General features: G+C 43.9%; 1 protein-coding gene across 1 annotated transcript in view; it reads left to right on the top strand.

Annotated features, from left to right (window-relative positions):
- Positions 1–18,182, top strand: part of LOC137278135 (vacuolar protein sorting-associated protein 45-like) — a 64,814-nt gene extending 46,632 nt beyond the window's left edge. Inside the window, exons 10-14 of the mRNA XM_067810305.1 lie at positions 298–456; positions 11,350–11,457; positions 12,426–12,547; positions 13,220–13,351; positions 15,489–18,182. Of these exons, the coding sequence (XP_067666406.1) occupies positions 298–456; positions 11,350–11,457; positions 12,426–12,547; positions 13,220–13,351; positions 15,489–15,564 (597 nt within the window). The 3' untranslated portion in view covers positions 15,565–18,182. The remainder of the gene's footprint in view (positions 1–297; positions 457–11,349; positions 11,458–12,425; positions 12,548–13,219; positions 13,352–15,488) is intronic.
- Positions 18,183–18,768: the final 586 nt, after the last annotated feature.

The following is an 18,768-nucleotide window of genomic DNA, read 5'->3' as shown; positions in this document are numbered from 1 at the left end:
TGACATCACTGTCGGTTTATAAACATTTGTAATGCAACATCCCTCAGGATAGCAAGAGTAAACACTGCCATAACAAATGCATCATGACCAAAAACTTATGATCTGACAATAGTTTTAATAATATTCCCTACCATATGGTCAAACAAGATTCTTAAGTGTCTTAAAATCCATAATTCAAAGATAATGAAACAAGTACATCGCATAAGTATAACAGTATTTTCTAAAAATTTGGCGAGTGTCTGATGTGCTCCATGACAGTGGATAGTGACAATGCTGTTTTCTTGTTTCAAATTACAGAAGATCAAGGGCCTCATGTCGAATGACAGTGTGCGTCCTCTGGATATGCTGCGTATGGTGATGTTGTATGCATTACGCTATGAGAATCACACCAACAATGATTTGTCAGGATTGGTGGACACACTTCGGAAAAAAGGCCTGAGCGAGGACTACAGATCTGTGAGTGTTGACACCTGTCAGCAGCTCCCATTTAGAGGATTCAGTATTTTATGTATAAACGATTTCCAAGATAATTGAGTTATCTTGTAATTCAAACGCCGTGAAAACGGATGAGTAAAACATTTTATCCGTAAGATGCACATTTGAATCTTGACAACTTCACATCAAATTATGCATTTTTCTTTTAGTATGTTTAGTAATTAATCTTTCAACAAAATGCAAATTTTTAACTTACCTTACCATAGGTCTTATGCATATTACCTCTAGCTTCGCTAAACGAGATCAGACAGTCGTTGATTCGCCATCCCCTCGATGGCTACCTCATGTAATCTACGAATGTAGTCACGGAAGTGACGTGATCTCTCCACTCGCGCGAGAGCGCAGAATCCAAAATTCACTTTTACCTTTAGCGTTCGTGCGAACGGACGTGTTGGTTTGCAGGTTTTTTTTCCTACTGTGTGTAGTTTCAATAAAGTTGCTACTCCTTGGTAGGTATGGTTTGTATCCCCTCATTATGTATCAAAGTCAAGGCATACAAGCATTTAATGTGCTTACCTTGCTACCTCGTGTTGTTCTTTTCTCACTCAGGCTTGGCTTGGCCATGTCGGAGGTGAGAACGACATGGCGTCCATGAGGGTAGTTCATCTTGTTGGTGGTTTGCCCGTCATGTTTCTGCCCATGCTTGGTCATTTTCACTTGTGTTTTCGGTATTTAGCATACTTTTTTCTGCCATGAATTTCAGCGTAGCGAAGGCAGCCATTGTGGTTGTTATTTTTCGCTGCCCCGCACTTACGGGTGTGCCTATTTTTTACGTAGGGGTGCAACTACTTTCTACATTTTTATGTAGGGGGTTTTCCTCCTAGTATTGTATTAACATGTCGTCAAGTCGTGGTTTCTTGTCGGTTACAGTTCTGTGTATGACTCGACACTATTGTACTGTCTGCAAGGGGCAGAAATCAGCCAAGGACCCACATCCCTGGTGTCCGGATTGTGCGTCCGCTGTTTGTTCCATCGATAGTCGGTGCCTACACTGTCAAGCGTTATCTCTCACCGATTTCAAGACCTTTTTGGCGGTTCGGAGGAAACGTTTTACGCAACGTAAGAGAAGAATGTCGTCGCCAGCGTCTTCCTTGGGATCCTTACCTGACGACCAAGATCTACCACCGCCTTCAATACCACTATCAACGCCGAGTGTGGAGCGCTCATCTATTACGCCGGCGCGCTCCTCTCCAGAGCCTACGCGTTCGGACGCCTTTGTAGATTTATCTCACCCGGATGCCTTATCCCATCCTGAAGTTCAGAGGCTTCTGCGATCTCTCTTGACGCCGGGCGCTGCTGTACTCCCTACCTCGGTATCTACACCTTTACCAACGACAGCGCCTAGACTTACGCCAGCGCCGTTGCCTGTACCAGCGCCTCTGCCTGTCCCGGCGCCACTGCCTGTCCCGGCGCCTTTGTTTACATCAGCACCGGTGTTTTCGTCAGCGCTTATTCCGACGCCAGCGCCTATTCCGACGCCAGCGCCTGTACCAACGCCAGCGCCAATATTGTTGCCGGACCCTGCTCCTATAACTACGTCTTATCGGATCCCCAGAGTGTCTCATACGCTGACTAAAGAAGAAATGTTACAGCGCCAGCTGGATGAAGAGCGCGCTCGTCGTTTAGAGGCTGAGCGCTCCCGGCGCAGATCTCGTTCTAGGTCCCCGAAGGGTCGGCGCTCTCGTTCTCCACACCGTAGCAGGCGCCGACGCTCCCGGTCGGTTTCCCGCTCTCCAAGGCGCTCCTTAGAGGAAGACTCACGTACCAGAAGTAGACGTAGAGTGCGATCTCGGTCAAGATCACCACGACGTCTCTCTAGATCCCAGCGTTCGCGATCGCCGGAACCACTGCGGACTTCCGGCAAAGAATTTAACACTAAGAACTCTGCTTCCAACTCGAGTCAGCGACGAGAATCAACCTCTATTTCCTGGGAGGAACACGAGGAACAGTTCTTTTGCCCAGACTATGAGGAGGAACCTGGCAATGTTGGTGATAGTGATGGCACCTATCTTCCCTTAACTGCTGTCTTTGAGTGGATTGCCGACAGATTACCGGACTGTCCTTCCCCTTCTTCGGATTCAAACAACCCGGCGTCGATTCACTTGACTCCTGAGTTACTTATTCCACCACACCCTATGGTGGCCGATGCGATTACTTTGTTAGACTCGGACTTTGCGAAGTTATCCTTAAATCCGACCATCAAAGCGTCGAAGTCTAAGAAATCAGATTATAAAGTGCACAGTCTGGATTTTGCCAACAACGGGGCGGCGCTAGACGATTCATTTAAGAGGTTGTCAAGTTCAACTCCGTCATCTTACAGAGTTCAGGATTCAAAGTTAGCAGCTGTTGATACTGAACTGAAACGTATGCTTAAACCTATCTCGGCGCTTGCGTCAGCCACCTCCGCTGCAGCCTTGGATTTGTCAGAGGATAATGCCTCGAGGGTGGATCATTTAACTACCATTTTTGCTTGGCAAGGCAGAGTACTCCATGACCTACTTGGACACTTACGTGCGGCGCTAGCCATGACTACTACTATGCGCCGATCTGGATTTTTAGATGCTTGTTCTTGGCAAGAGGAATTTAAACGTCAACTTCTTCGTGCACCATTTACGTCTAAGTTCCTCTTTGATGAAAAGATACCGTCGGTGTATAAACAACATGCCGAACTTACTAACACGGAAGTGGTGCTGTCAACTTTCGAGGCCTTGGGCTCTGCATTTCGTGGCCGAGCCAGGGGTAATGCCAAGAAAAGATATGTACCCAGGAGAGAGTCGATCCGTTCCTCGTTTGGGAGGGGACGAGGTCGTACCAAAGACTCAGATGTCCAGCGCAAGCCTCAAGAACGTGGCAGGGATGCCCCAGCTACGTCCGGTCGAGGTAGGGGCAAGCGTCCCTACTCCGGCCGCTGAAGCCATGGACTACTACGACTGGGACCTCCCACCCCCAGTCGTACCAGTTCATCCGACCCCTGTAGGTGGGAGACTAGGGATCTTCTGGGCCAACTGGACATTCCTGGAAGACCCGTTTGTTTGCAAGATCCTGAGAGCCGGCTACAAGCTACCACTAGCCAGAGCTCCGCCGTTGACTACCACTCCCCTGTCACGAGGGTACTCAATAGATCAACAGGTACTTATCCTAGAAAACATCAACATTTTATTAACAAAACATGCTATAGAGATAGTGTCAGAACCCCATCTCTCCCCGGGGTTCTATTCACCCATCTTCCTGATACCCAAGAAAGGTTCCACCAAAATGCGGATGATTCACAACATGGCGACTTTCAACAACCTGTATTTAGCCGAGCCCCCGCATTTCCGAATGACATCACTGGATCAGATCCGAGCCAAATTGTCACCCGGAGCTTGGATGGCCAGCCTAGATTTACAGGATGCTTACCTGCACGTTCCTGTATTCCCACGCCACAGGAAGTTCCTGCGTTTCATATTCAACAGAGTACACTACCAGTGGCGAGTGCTGCCGTTTGGAATTTCTACGGCCCCGTGGCTTTTCACTCGGGTCACACTGCCTGTCACCCGGTTTCTGCACCTCCGGGGGATAGACTTCGATCCTTACATCGACGATTGTTTTCTAAATCACTGCAATCCTCAGTTGCTACGCAAACAACTGGACTTCTCCACACGCCTACTTCAACAGTTGGGATGGATTATCAATTTCGAGAAGTCGCAACTGAAACCAACGCAGGAGTTAACGTTCATTGGGGGGTTGTTCCTGACTCGGCTCAATCTAGTCAGGGTCCCTCCCGATCGATGGCAGAAGATTCTCGCCTTTACGGATCGAGCTCTGTCCCTACCTCTCACCCTCAGAGAATGGCAGTCTCTGTTGGGCTTGTTGACGTCGGCGCAGGACCTCACCCTCAGAGGACGGCTTATGCTGCGCCCACTACAGAGGTTCCTATTACCATTCATTCGAGAGAACGACCTCCAGTCGTCATTTCTTCTACCCCCGCACCTGCATCAGTACCTCAGGTGGTGGACGGTAGAGTGGAACGTCTGCGCCGGTGTTTGTTTGACAAACTTCAACCACGACCACGAATTGTTTGTAGACGCATCCCTCTTGGGATGGGGTGCTCATTTGAACGGCCAGACAACCTCAGGGCTGTGGTCAGACGCCGAAAAGGAGTGGCATATCAACAGCCTGGAGATGCAAGCAGTCATCCTAGCGGTTCGCCACTGGCTACCGGTCCTAACAGACTCCAGACTCCTGGTAGCGTCCGACAATTCCACGGTCGTGTGGGTGATTCACAATCAGGGTACAACCAGGTCCAAACAACTTCTGGACCAGATGTTCCTGTTAGCAGATCTGGTAGACAGCAACGGCATCGTGATCGCGGCTCGTCACATTCCCGGCTGCAAAAACATTCTGGCAGACGCCCTGTCGCGCCCCGGCAAACCATCCCCGACGGAGTGGATGCTTCATCCGGACGCATTTCGCCAGATTTGCTGGCAACTCGGGAGACCACTGGTAGATCTTTTTGCCACCAGTTTCAATCACCAGTTACCAACGTACGTATCTCCCGTGCCGGATCCACAGGCGTGGGCAGTCGACGCGATGTCTCTATCATGGGAAGGACTGGACGCATATGCGTTCCCTCCTCCAATTCTTCTCTCGGATGTAATCGCCAAGATCAGACTGACGCAGAACCTCCGACTGCTTTTGGTCGCACCTTGGTGGCCAGCCAGATCGTGGTTTCCCGATCTTCGACGGCTCGCCAGCGGAGACCCTTACAAACTTCCAGAGTGGTTGCATCTGCTTCGACATCCACACAGTCGACAGCTGCATCCGGATCCACGGCGATTCCATCTTCACGCATGGGTCATCTGCAGAGAGCATTAAAGGCTAAGGGCTACTCTGCGCACGTGGCGAACGTTATAGCTCGCGCGCATAGAGTTTCTAGACATCTCAAAGGCAGTACCTTAGGCACCTATTTGTCAGCTTTGAATTCTGTCCTTGCTATCAAGTCAGATTCACAGATGTCCAAGATACCGGAACTTATTGCGCTTCTCAAAGATTTCAAGCTGGAAGACCAGAAGACCAAGTTTCGTCCTCCAGCTTGGGATCTTAATGTTGTCCTTCAACATCTCAGAGGGCCACCGTACGAGCCATTAGAAGAAGCCTCCTTTGAACATCTTTCCAAGAAGACGGTTTTCTTACTATCATTGGCAACAGCGGCTAGAGTCAGCGAGATCCATGCTCTTGACGTTACTCAGATCCGATTTGAACAGTCAAGACACGGACGTGCTCATTTGGGTTTGCTTTGGGATTTTGTGGCTAAGAACCAGCTTCCCGGGCAGCCTAACAGGTTATTCTCCATCCCTCCTTTGTCTACGATCTTGGGTCATCATGACTTGGAGGAGGAGCTGCTATGTCCAGTCAGGGCTCTCAGATGCTATATTAAAAGGTCAGCCTCTAGGAGACGATCCCGCAAAAGGTTATTCATTCCCTTTGCCGTGTCCTGCAAAGGTGAAGTAAACAGAAATACTATTGCCCTCTGGCTCAGATCGACTATCCTGGCGGCCTATGACGACAAGCACCTGCCTCATCCGGTAGCAAGTAACCCGCACGAGATCAGGGCCTTGGCGTCTACGATGGCCCTCCATCGGAACTGCACAGTACCGCAGATCATGGAGGGCTGTTTCTGGAGGTCATCAACTGTCTTCGCATCCCACTACTTGAGGGACTTGGCAGTTGAAGACGTGGAGGGATTACAGTCATTTGGTCCATTGGTGGTTGCTCAGCAACTTACCCGACCATCCGCCCATTAGGTAACTACACTTCTACTTACCTTTGGTCTTAAGATTAACCTCACCCCCAGGGTGCGTCGGTTTTTCTTTGGAGTTCTATTGGGTTGCTCTTTGTCCTGTTCCAGGTATTATCCTGAGACCGTTGACATTGGCTTTCCCGAGTTCTCCTGATGCATGTGCACTGTTTGCTGAGGGATGGTCCTCTGGAGTCCACACCACCATCCATCTGTCGAAGCCATATGCATAAGACCTATGGTAAGGTAAGTTAAAAATTTATTAAAATCTAAATATTTTAGATATTTAAATACTTACCTTACCATAGGGCGGTGACTCCCTCCCAACGCTGGATGCTCCTCCCCACTTTGGACTCTTCGGACCTTCCGGTTGACGGTAAAAGTGAATTTTGGATTCTGCGCTCTCGCGCGAGTGGAGAGATCACGTCACTTCCGTGACTACATTCGTAGATTACATGAGGTAGCCATCGAGGGGATGGCGAATCAACGACTGTCTGATCTCGTTTAGCGAAGCTAGAGGTAATATGCATAAGACCTATGGTAAGGTAAGTATTTAAATATCTAAAATATTTAGATTTTAACAAAACTTTCACATTTTTCCTTATCCTGACTCATGCTTATTGCTTATCTCCTCTTCCCTGGCAAAGGTAGTGGAATACCTGAAATCCCTTGAAGTTCCCTTCTAAAAGAAACGGACGTAAAATATGCTCACCCACATGTAGTCTCCCCTTTTCCTGCGCAAACAGTCAGCTGACCGACCATGCTTGTCACTTTCTGCTTGTCGCCTGACGAGGGCAGCTGGAGTTACCTGGAGTCTCCACTACGGCAATAAGTTTTTCAACTATTTCAGTCCTTTAACTATGTTTATGTCATATGCGGTATTTGGTTTATGTATGTGTATCACAATTTGTTTATCTGGGATTATTGTGTGTTGATATAGACATATTTCGTCAACCGAGACTTAGTCTCCGTTGATGAAATCGTGTTTACAGTGTAAATTACGGCTGTCAGCGGATGACCCGCTTTTAGTTTCTCCGGAGTGTAAGCCCTTATATTTTTCCACTATTTGCTGTGAATTTTACAGAAATTTATCTGTTTCTGAATTTATTGTATAAATTCGTTCTTTTTACAGGCATGTGAGGGACAGTCAGTGTTGACTTTCATTAATCATGTCTAATCGGATGATTTAGATTCGGGTAGCCATTTTTTTCATTAACTGCTGAATTTCATTCCAGTTACCAGTCAGGCGTGTCCCTGGGGTTATACCTTTTGGTCCAGCGAGTCGTCTCCTAGACAACAGAAGAGTACTTCATCAGGAACAGAGCCAACGAAAGTCGTCTGCAACGAAGTCATCAACGAAGTCATCTGCAACAAAGTCGTCACAGAATCAACATTCTTTGACAAAGAAGTCCTGTGGTGATGAGATCATCCCTCTACAGGAATGACATATATACGATGAGCCGCCGTTGATGCTACACTTTGAGCAATGTAGACTTCGTCAGCAGCCTTGGTCATCGCAGTAAACATCACTACAAGTCAACTGTCACTGGACACAACGCACACATCTACCTGGAAGACAATTTGTCTACATCAGCTTCAAGCAGCGGAAGTTTTTTCGCGTGCTTTACTCATCTAGACACATGCTCGCCAAACAGCAGGGTTACGAACAAGCCTAAATGCTAGCAAGAGTATCACCGTTTGAACAAGATTTCACGATGATCAGTTAGTTATCTGCTACACTGGTGACGTCGCGTCTACAATCTGATTGTTCCTCGAGAGACAACGCCCTGTGCAGAATGTGATATTATTATTCCAGTGTTAGGAAGTCATCTACATACTTACAGTCTTTCAACAATGGAAAGATGTTGTTTACAAACTAGATTAGCAGTCTACAGCGTCATTTGATTCTTCAGATGGCATAGAGATCTTCTAACAGCAGACTCAATGTTGCCTATCAGGAAGCTTGCAGCAATGAATTGCAGTTTCTGATCGGACAGACAGACAGCTATAAATAGACTTTCTTGGAATGTCAACTTGTTCATAATGAACAGCGTTGATGATCTGAAGAAGAAGAATGATGCATCTTCACGGCATAGAAGCTCATCATGAGAGAAGTCAACTCAGTCTACAGTTGGACTACACTATCAGGCTACTAACTCAGCTCGGATGACTTGAGAATCTAACTCCTCAGGATTTGATTCATTACTACATTGAAATACATCGCTGTCCCAGGATCGGTGGGTCAGAGTTCAAGCCGATGATGAGAACAAGTTCTACTCTCTCTGTTATCACTATGTCAGTGATAATGTCTACTCGATATGCTCACGTCACCTCAGGATAGGGCCAGACAAAAACGCCTACTACTACATCTATGACAGCGGTTCCTGAGTCATGGTTTCATGTCCTGACCAGTTCACACATCTTGAGACTATACCTGCTACGGTAGACACGCCAGTCAATGTTTGCGCAGGATCTTACATATTAGGTAGACACGTCTCTCCAAGGATGGAGTGCCCATCTAAACAACGAGGTTGCAGCAGGATTCTGGAAGAAAGAAGATCAAGCTCTTCACATCAACTGGTTGGAGATGAAAGTGGTGATGCATGTTATCCATCATTGGTTGACAACACCGAGAGACAAGCTACTGATGATCCAGATGGACAACTCAACAGTAGCCTTCTGCGTAAACAAGGGTCAACGAGACCTCCATCTCTCCTGTACCTGATGTTTCTACTCTTTGATGAGGTCAACCGTGTGAATCTCCAAATGAAAATATCTCGCATACCAGGAGCCTGCAACATCATGTCAGAAGCCTTATCTCGCCCTCTTTGTCAATCACCAACAGAGTATATGCTGCATTGAGAGACATTTCAACTAATCAGCCGGAGGTTTGGATCACTGCAAATAGACTTATTTGCAACAAGGTTCAACTAACAGACAGCAACCTTTGTGTCACCGGTAGAACATCCGTTAACTTGGGCATCAGACGCTCTCAGCATCTCATGGGAAGGATTAAACGCATTCACGTTTCCACCTCCAGTGCTGCTACAAAGAGTCATCAAGAAAATCAGACAGCTGCCAGGTCAACTGGACAGACAGTTCCTCATACCGCCCTTGTCTTCAATACTTGGACCTCATGACTACTGAGACAGCTGAAGGCAACATATCCGCAGATAGCAAAATATTTATGTCACTTACAACATTCCAGAGGTCTGAAAGGCTCTACATTATCTACATACTTGGCAGCTCTCAGCTCAGTCGTCACCATGGAAACGCGAACCAAGCTGACTAAGTACCCTAGCTACTTGCATTACTACACTCCTTCAAGTTGGAAGATCAACAGCATAGGATCTAAACATTGTACTTCCACATCTCACAAGTGATGCATACGAACTGCTTGATTGAATCTCATTTGAGCTGCTGATTCAGAAGACATTGTTTTTCACTTGCCTTAGCTACAGCTGCACGCATGTCAGAAATTCATGCTCTTGACTTCAACTGCAAGAGCTTTGATGCAAATCATCAGCAGACAGCTCATCTGGGTCTATGATGGGATTTTATTGTGAAAAATCAACTGCCAGGTCAACTGGATAGATAATTCCACATACCGGCACTATCTTCAATCCTGGAACCTCATGATACTCAAGATTTATCATTATGTCCAGTCAGATCATTGAAGATATACATTGTACGTACCAAGTCTAGAAGGCAACGTTTCAAGCACCTGTTTATCCCTATATCCACTGAGACACTTTCGGAATTATCCTGCAACACTATCTCAGTGTAGATCAGAGCTGTTATATTGAGAGCCTATAAAGCAGCAGGATTGGAGGCTCGGGGAGCCTTGGCCTCTACACTAGCACTACATGGGAATTGCTCACTATCAGCTGTAATGGAGGGCTGCTTTTGGGAGTCAAACACAGTGTTTGCCAACCATTATCTACGAGACATAGCCACGGAGGACATCTCTGGAATTCATCAGTTTGGGCCTCTTGTCGTTGCTCAGCAACTAACAGTTCCCTGAAGGCACTGAGTTCACTCACTCATTTTATCACGTGACTTGTGTAAGCCAGAAGCTCTGCGGAGTATAATGGTGGAAAGTCCATGCACACGTCTTAAACAGACTAGCATGAGTGATTAGGACCCTTTACTCATAATGAAGATACCTCTACATGAAGAGGGGTCGCAACTATTCTTGATTACAATGTCTTGACATTTAGTTGCATCAGAAACTATCAGGACACTAGTTACTTTCGATGTCACCACATTCCAGTCAACAAAGCCTTCTGCTGAAGACGAGTTCGACAGGATGTGATCCCCCCCAGAATCTACAATGAATGATAGAAGAGCAGGACCGAATTATCACCATTACATGTTCCCACTGGGTAGGGGTGAAATTATTGGACGTAATTTTGACGGCCAGCAGAATCCAGCGTGGCCTGACCCACCGCCATTTCTGTTGGATTCTGTAAGCAATAAGCATGAGTCAGGATAAGGAAAAATATGTAATTTTCTAAATAAAATTGATATTTTACACTTATCCTGACTCATGACGAAAGTCGTCCCAGGGGACCCTACACGTGGGTGAGTGTATTTTACGTCCCCTTCTTTTAGGAGGGAACTTAAGGGATTTAATGTATTCCACTACCTTCGCCAGGGAATAGGAGATAAGCATTAAGCATGAGTCAGGATAAGTATAAAATATCAATTTTATTAAGAAAATTACATTACATAAATCTTTTCACAAAAGCTAATGACAGTGGAACTTTGGCTAGGTGTCATTTTTCTCACACAAGTAATATGAGTTAGAAGCATATTATAGAAACCTAGCTAGAGAGTATTTCCGTTGTTATAATGTACAACATGCTATGTTTTTGTTAAGGGTTATGAAACAGTGAACACTAGTTTTTGAAATAGATCATTAATATTTGAATTTCAGTGCTGCAACAAACACTAATTTTAGTGTGACTATTGAGAGAATATTATCCTAATTAGATTTTCATTTGATTATTGATATATTAAAAGTAGACTACTTTAGTTACAGTGCCTTGGCACTAATTTCTATACATTTTCAGATGGTTCAAGCCATGCTTGAATATGGAGGGAAAAAGGCCCGTGGAAGTGACTTGTTTGGAATGCATGATCCTGGTGCAATCACAAAAAGAATCCTTAAAGGACTGAAGGTAACAAACTAACTGATAGAAGTAAGTGCATGACTATCAGATTTTGTACACATTTGAGACCAGCCGACTTCATTCAGGCGAAGGAGTCGGTTGGATTGCTGTATAGTTCTACACACTGCATGATTCAATGGTTTCCCAGACAGCTTCTCCACAAAGGACCGACTCTGGGCAGACTTGGTGAAGGACTTCACCTGGTTTACTCCCATCGCTGTACCATCCAGCAGTACATCACCATGAGCAAACTCAACTTCAAATTTCAGATTGTGTGCAACAACCTTGGCACACTTAAAATACCTGTGGAATTCCTTGCTTTCTTCGTGAGTCTTGACATGCATCACCAGAGGATCATCCTATAAATAAATATGTGCAAAAGTGCACAATAAAATTCTATCATGAAGAGCCCGACCTCCAGAATTGATTGGCATATATAAACGATTAAGAGAGGAACGAGGGTGGTGTGCTCTGTTATCAGACATGATCTTTCTGGTCAGGAGGTCAAGACCCTGGATGTTTTGTTTTGTCCAATCAACTACTCTAAAGGAATAGGAGAGGACTGGCACAGCAAAAGTATTAGTGGCTTTGACTTTGTTTCGAGCATTTAGCTCGGAGCTCCAGATTTTCTTTAAACGAGATTTATACTCAGCCCGAAGTTTATCTTGAATCTGGGCATTCTGGAGCTTGTCTCGTACTTGCATTCCAAGATAGGTGTAGGCTATTATTATTATGTGATTGACAGTAAATATGGAAATTAATATTTTTGGCTTAATCAGAATTTGCTTTAAAGTCTGTAACACTGCTATTTTCTGTAAGAATGTGAAGGCTAACCATTAAAGCAACTGCAACAAATCCATTCACCATCCATGAGTCACCGACAAAAACAAAATAGGGGTCCAGTTTTATTTGATGTGCTTTGGGGTCCTGGTGTGTCAAACAGTGTTGGACATACTGGTCATCTGTTATCTTTCCAGGGAGTTGAGAATGTATACACTCAGCACAAACCTCTTGTGTACTCCATCATAGATCAGTTGATCAAGGGCAAGCTGAAAGAGTCCAGCTATCCCTACCTCGGTCCCAGCCAGCTCAAGGACAGGTAGTAACACATTGTTATCTATCATCGTGTTCATGTATGGCCAGCTTTAATCTCAACAAGAAAGTAATGCCCTTGATTTCATCACATGTCTATTTTTTTGTAAACTTCTGTGGGCACAGTATTTCAAACATAGTGGGGAGAGATGCCTTGGTTTTGATCCCCTAGGCAATTGTGCCTGTAAATATTGAAAGTCACAAGGACTGAAGGTCCAGATGACATTGTGTCTGTCTCTCAGTTATCCCACTTTTGTCCATTTGCCATACTTCTGTTGTACTTTCTAACTAACAAATCTTCCCCCAAACATCTAGGATATGAGCCTGAACTTCAGTAGGATGTCTGACATTACGTGATCAATGAATCTGAGACACAGATATAATGTGATGTCGCCTTAAATGATATGTGTTCATGCCATTAAATTGAAAAAAAGTAATAATTTATACTTTAAGCATTAAAAATCTTTCAGAGACTACTTTTCAGACACCACAACACTCAGAGAGCTGAAACTTGTATAACAGTATGATATACAGAACAGCAACAGAAACACAAGTTCGAAAGGCTCAGTTTGAAAAAATTAAATCACATTAAAGTTAGTGTTCATCTTTATGTCTTCTCCTTAAAAATCTGTGTTGTTATGATGTTATCACAGTAATGTGATGTGTTGCCTTTGCACAGGCCACAAGATATCGTTGTATTTGTGATTGGTGGCTGTACATATGAAGAGGCCTTAGCAATCCACAGCATCAACAGATCTACACCAGGAGTTCGAGTAGTGCTTGGTGGCACTACAATACACAATTTTAAGAGGTTGGTGTCTAAAGTGTCACACACTATGTATGTATTCATTCTATATGGTCAGCTCTATCTATAAAGTAATGACACATTCCATAATGTTCCTCTGAAGATAATCAAGTCTGTCTATGAGGTAACAATACATACTACATATGATCTGTACTGAACCACAAAAACATCCATATAGAAACTAAATGGAAACTGGTTTATTTGCAGACAGTCACTGCATTGATATGAGAATGAAAGCAAATGAATCATTCCTTCATGATGATAAAGTTATTCCTGGAATAAGTTTAACTTAACATGGTGTGTCACGTGTGACCTTCTACTAGGTTTTGTTAGACTCAGTGGTGGAGTGTAACAAAATACACTGAGACTAAGTTTACTTAGACTGGCTCAGTGACATCCGAACCAAGTCCAATTCAATGCGAGAGGTTTAAATAGATTTAACCAATCAGACAACGGCTACTATTTAGGGATCGGAGGGACTTTCAAAATATTCAAGTCACTGACACAGATCTCTCCATAAACAAAAATCCCCATATAACACAATTATTTGACCTGCAGTATATACGCTTTGGGGTTTCTGTTCACATGGTTACCATTAGCTAATATTACCGCAAGATGACATCCTTGAATATTGCCAAAAACACCATTTTCAGCGACCGTTTACTCACCGTTGTCATGGTTGTACGTACGCCGTGTGCATCAACCGGAAGCAAGTGTACACTAAATAGCATTCGGAATCGCTCGAGTACAAACCTTTCCGAGATAAAAAGTTCGAAAGGTATGTGCGAATGTCCCCTTTCGCGATTTGGTAAGCTGTGTGCTGATTGGTCAATCTCAAAGGTTACCATACGCGACCTCCCATAAGGTTTTGTTAGACTCAGTAGTGGAGTGTAAGGAAAAGTACTGAGGATAAGTTTACTTAGACTGTCACTGCGCCTTCTTTGGATTTCGTCCCAGAGGTGCCATATTGTGTTCAAATCTGGACATAGGTTAAGTCATAGCAGTGTGCAGATGCTCCTATAGGAAGTTAGTTGTTAGTTTGGCACTGGGGGCAGCATCCTCGATATCTCCAGGATATACGTTCCAATAAGTCTCCACTATACCCTGGACGCATCTACGGCTCTGCCCGATAAATTTATTACCTCCCTTTGCTGGCTCCGCCTTCTCACAGTAGCCAGTCAACTATGCCGCCATTATAACCAAGCTTGCCAGTATCAACAGAGGTAGCGGTCGCAACTGCGAAGGTTTGCTCGCAGTGCGTCCCAGATTTTAGGGAAATCATACAAACAAATTGACAGTTCCGAAACAACATATGCAAGAATGCCTTCTACCCCTTCCAGAGAACCTCTGCGTGGTTTCTGTTGCCAAGTATAATCGGTTAGATAATTAAAAAAAAACGAAAGTGAGTTGTGATTGGTTCGCTCAACTTCCCAGCGTAGACACCTGATTGGATCAAAATTTCTCAGCTGACAGAAAACAGTCTCTGCTCATATGGATGTGTGCCTATAGTCTGCTGAGCTGATTCTGTTTCACTGCACAAATGATTGTCTGTGTGACCCTCGGTCTTCCACTGCGTAGATGATCATCTGTGCTGTTTTTGACATTATACCACTCCCTCAAATGGTCGAACATCTGAATACTGCAGTATTACCAGTATGGAGATATCCAATGGCTTGCTCCTTCTGATTTCGGGTCAGTCTTTGGCATACTGACTGCGTTCAGGAAATGAATGACTGGTCATTTTTCACCCAATGAATCGATGAAACAATAAATTTGCACGGTTATCTTGCTTTTAATAAAGATGCTTTCACCATCATGACCATGTTTATTGAAGGTGAAAATTTTGACACACACACAGAATCTGTATGTGCTGGTTTGTGAGTCTGTCTTCATGATGTCAGATTACTTTGAGACATGTAAAAATCCATATAATCTTAGTGTCATGTGTAAAACTTATGCTCTTTTAATGTGTGATGTTTCTTTTGTGGTTCAGTATACTTTAGTAGGTAAGTAGAGAGATCACATCATTGTGTATGTACAATCATATATGCTACTTCAGCATCAGTAGATGTGTCTCAATGAAGATGGAGTATATAGAGCTTGCAACTGAATTAGCCTCTGACCAGTACCAGTTTCATTTCAGTTTCCTTCAGGAGATTTCTCAGGCTGTTGGGGCATCATCACCCAGTCATCATATGGGAAGAGGGACCCGGCCATGATTTTCATAGGAGCATGAGGATTATGTATGAACAATTTCTTCCAAAGCATGCAATTGTTTCCATGATTACCAGACATTTTCTGTGTAAAATGCTCACAACTCGTCAAGTTATGGCTTGTGATACTGTTCCTAGTCTGTGTTGTTTTTATGTATCATTATTTGATTTATATACAATGCAACTGTTAGAAATTCGGGACTGAAAACAACTAATTCTGGCCAAACTGAACCTATTGTGTTCCAGTTCCAAATTCATTATGAATGACAAGCAGTATTATCAATAGGAAGCCAGTGATTGGAACAAGGGAAAGTCCATTCCTTTACATCATGTTGAAGGGACAATAAGAGAGTTGAAGGTTCCTGTCCGTTCACCTTGTCCTCATGCTCATTGCAAGTTAATTTGGACAACATGAGGAATGGCATTCCAGTGTATTCTTTGAAGAGCCCTAAAAACACCTCCTTCAGCAGATATTAGTCCTAATGAATAGTCCCGGTACATCAGCCAATATCTCATATCAGTAGTCATGGTAATGTTCCAATGGACAACAATGATCCTTAAGACCATTATGGCAGCACCATACCCACCACCTGAGAATGCTTATGACATCTGTGAATGGTTTTATCCATGCAGGAAATGCAGAACTTTGGATAAATCAGCTGACAACCACTGACACCAGTCCCCCCAAAATGCTACTGTTTTCTTTGTTCACATTGTGTTCCGTTTGACAGGTCCAACAGGTTCTTTGTCATGTATCTTCATTGACCTCAGATTATTTCACCTACAGTTTTAACAGGTGCTCTTCAACTCAACCATTGACATTCATGTGGTGGCCCTTCAGTACTTGCATTGGTTTCCACACTGTCATATTGCTGGAGTATTGCTAAAAGCAGCACAGAAATAAACTCACTCACTCAGTAGTTGCATTATATTCATTGGCACAATATCTTTACTTTGTTGATGGATGCCATTAAAATCAAGATTTTTTTAAATTTTGGAAATGCCTTTTTTGAGTAATGCAACTGTAATAATTATATTCACATATAAAACTGGAGGACCGTTTCCAGTATGACTGCACATTGTACATTCTCAGTGTCCTGTGATGTCAGCTTTTTTCAACAGATGTCCTCTTCACTGGCTGTTATCTAATGAGTTGCAAGGGAAACATTATCAAAACCAGACCATTGTGCCATATCTTTTGTTTCTGTTCGAGCATGGGAAAATTATTCCCAAGTTACCAAGTTCATAGCCAAGTAACTGCAGATCAACTTGTGCAGTACTCTTTACCAGCACTGAACAAAGTTGTTGATGGATGAGACAACCTCAATCAGAGCACTTCAGTCCCACTGTGATCCACAGAAAACAGAGCACAAAACCGTTTTGTTATCCTGTATGTGTGTGTGTGAACAGGATATCACCAAGATAACAGCAGCGGCATGGCTCTTAACCATCACTCCTAACATTTGCTTGGTAATTGCTTGGTAATTTTTAGCCATGAGCCTAGGTCATTGAGAAAAGAAAGGTATTACAAATATCTATTCATTATGATGTTTAGGCAGATCTTCCAATTATATACATTGGGACCATGAAAGACAGCCATACTTTGCTTCATGGTGTCGCAGTAGCCCCCTTCCCCAGTTGTGGGGAGAAAAGGAATCAGGGAAACTACAGGGATTTAAAGGCGTGGAAACCCTGCCAAATATGGTACATAGGATGCTGATATCAGCAACAAGCACTACTGGAGCAGTAGATCAGCTTCTTGTGCAATTCCTTATTAATTAAGCTACAGTGAAGAGGACATTTGTTGAAAAGTCCAACTGCTTTGAATAGTTTGAGAGCAACCAAAACAGAATGTATGGCTATGATGTATTAGAGGTAGTATTTAGCCACCATGATAAATGTTTGTTTGATTCCATTACTTGGTGTACAATGGCCTATTTGTTCAGCTGTAGCAAAATTTGGTCTTTTTCATATTCCACATTAACGCTCTATTATTCTGACCAGATTTTGATTACTCAAAGAGCATGTTTGGCTCAGGGATCTGCAGTTTGCCATGCATGTTTCTGCTGATGTCATCATACTTGTCTTAAAATATCTTTTATGTCCTCAATAAGTACGTCTTTGTGTATCAATGGCAACAATTAGGTGTATGAAGTGTCTTGTTTTGGTTTGTTGTCCAAGTGACACAGAGCACTTTAGTGCCATGATATAGTTTTTATTTGTTTTAATGAATAAAATCCCCGTGAAACAAAGCAGTAATGAAAACTGAACTTGAGCTCAGCTTGAGATGGAGAAATTGCACTGAAACTGTTATCAGATAGTCACACATTGGTTGCATCAATTTGGTTGTTATCCAGCGTACTGTGCAAAGATTCAGTTACTTTCTTTATACATATTAAATTAAAGGACTCATTTCAAACCTCATTGTCAAATGGCAATGCTCACTAGCTCCTTGATGTTAGTTACTGGGTGACGAATTTTGAAACATATTGTCAATTGTAGGTGCAGTCTGGTACCTAAGAAACAACGGTACATTGTATTTTTTGCAGTTAGTCCTTGAAAGTAACTGTTTGGATCCAGAATCCATGTGTGTATGTAAATGAACATATACTACCGACAAGAAATAAGGGAACTAATGAAATAATAGCGAATTTGAAACTGCTTTAAATATCCACTAAATCAATTTTAGGCATCAAGTTCAATATCTGGTGTGTCCACCATGTTGGGCAACACATTCACGGCACCTTGATGGCATGCTGTTAATCAATTTCCGGATGGCTGCCCGTGGTATTGCCCGCCATTCCTCTTGGAGAGCTGCACCAAGCTGGGCCAGGTTGGCGGGTCCTGGGTCTGTGGCGTACACCCTTCGACCAAGAACGTCCCAGAGATGTTCAATTGGGGACAGGTCTGGGGACTTAGAGGGCCAGTCCAATGTCTGGATACCTTCTTGTTGGAGATAAGCGGAGACAATTCGGGCCCGATGTGGTCTGGCATTATCATCTTGGAATACAAAATTTCGGCCGATAACTCTAGCCAATGGAGCCACAACAGGACGCAATATTTGGTCAACGTATCGCTGACCAGTCATGGCTCCGTTAATGATGACCAAATCTGATGGTCTGTCATGTGTAATCCCACCCCACACCATGACACACCTATACCTCCATATCGATCATGGTCAAGAATTGCTGCTCTGGCATATCGCTTCCC

This window comes from Haliotis asinina, chromosome 3 (assembly GCF_037392515.1).
Source record: "Haliotis asinina isolate JCU_RB_2024 chromosome 3, JCU_Hal_asi_v2, whole genome shotgun sequence".
Taxonomy (NCBI): Eukaryota; Metazoa; Mollusca; class Gastropoda; order Lepetellida; family Haliotidae; genus Haliotis; species Haliotis asinina.
Note: the sequence above shows the minus strand (reverse complement) of the source record. Positions and strands in the feature narration are given on the sequence as shown.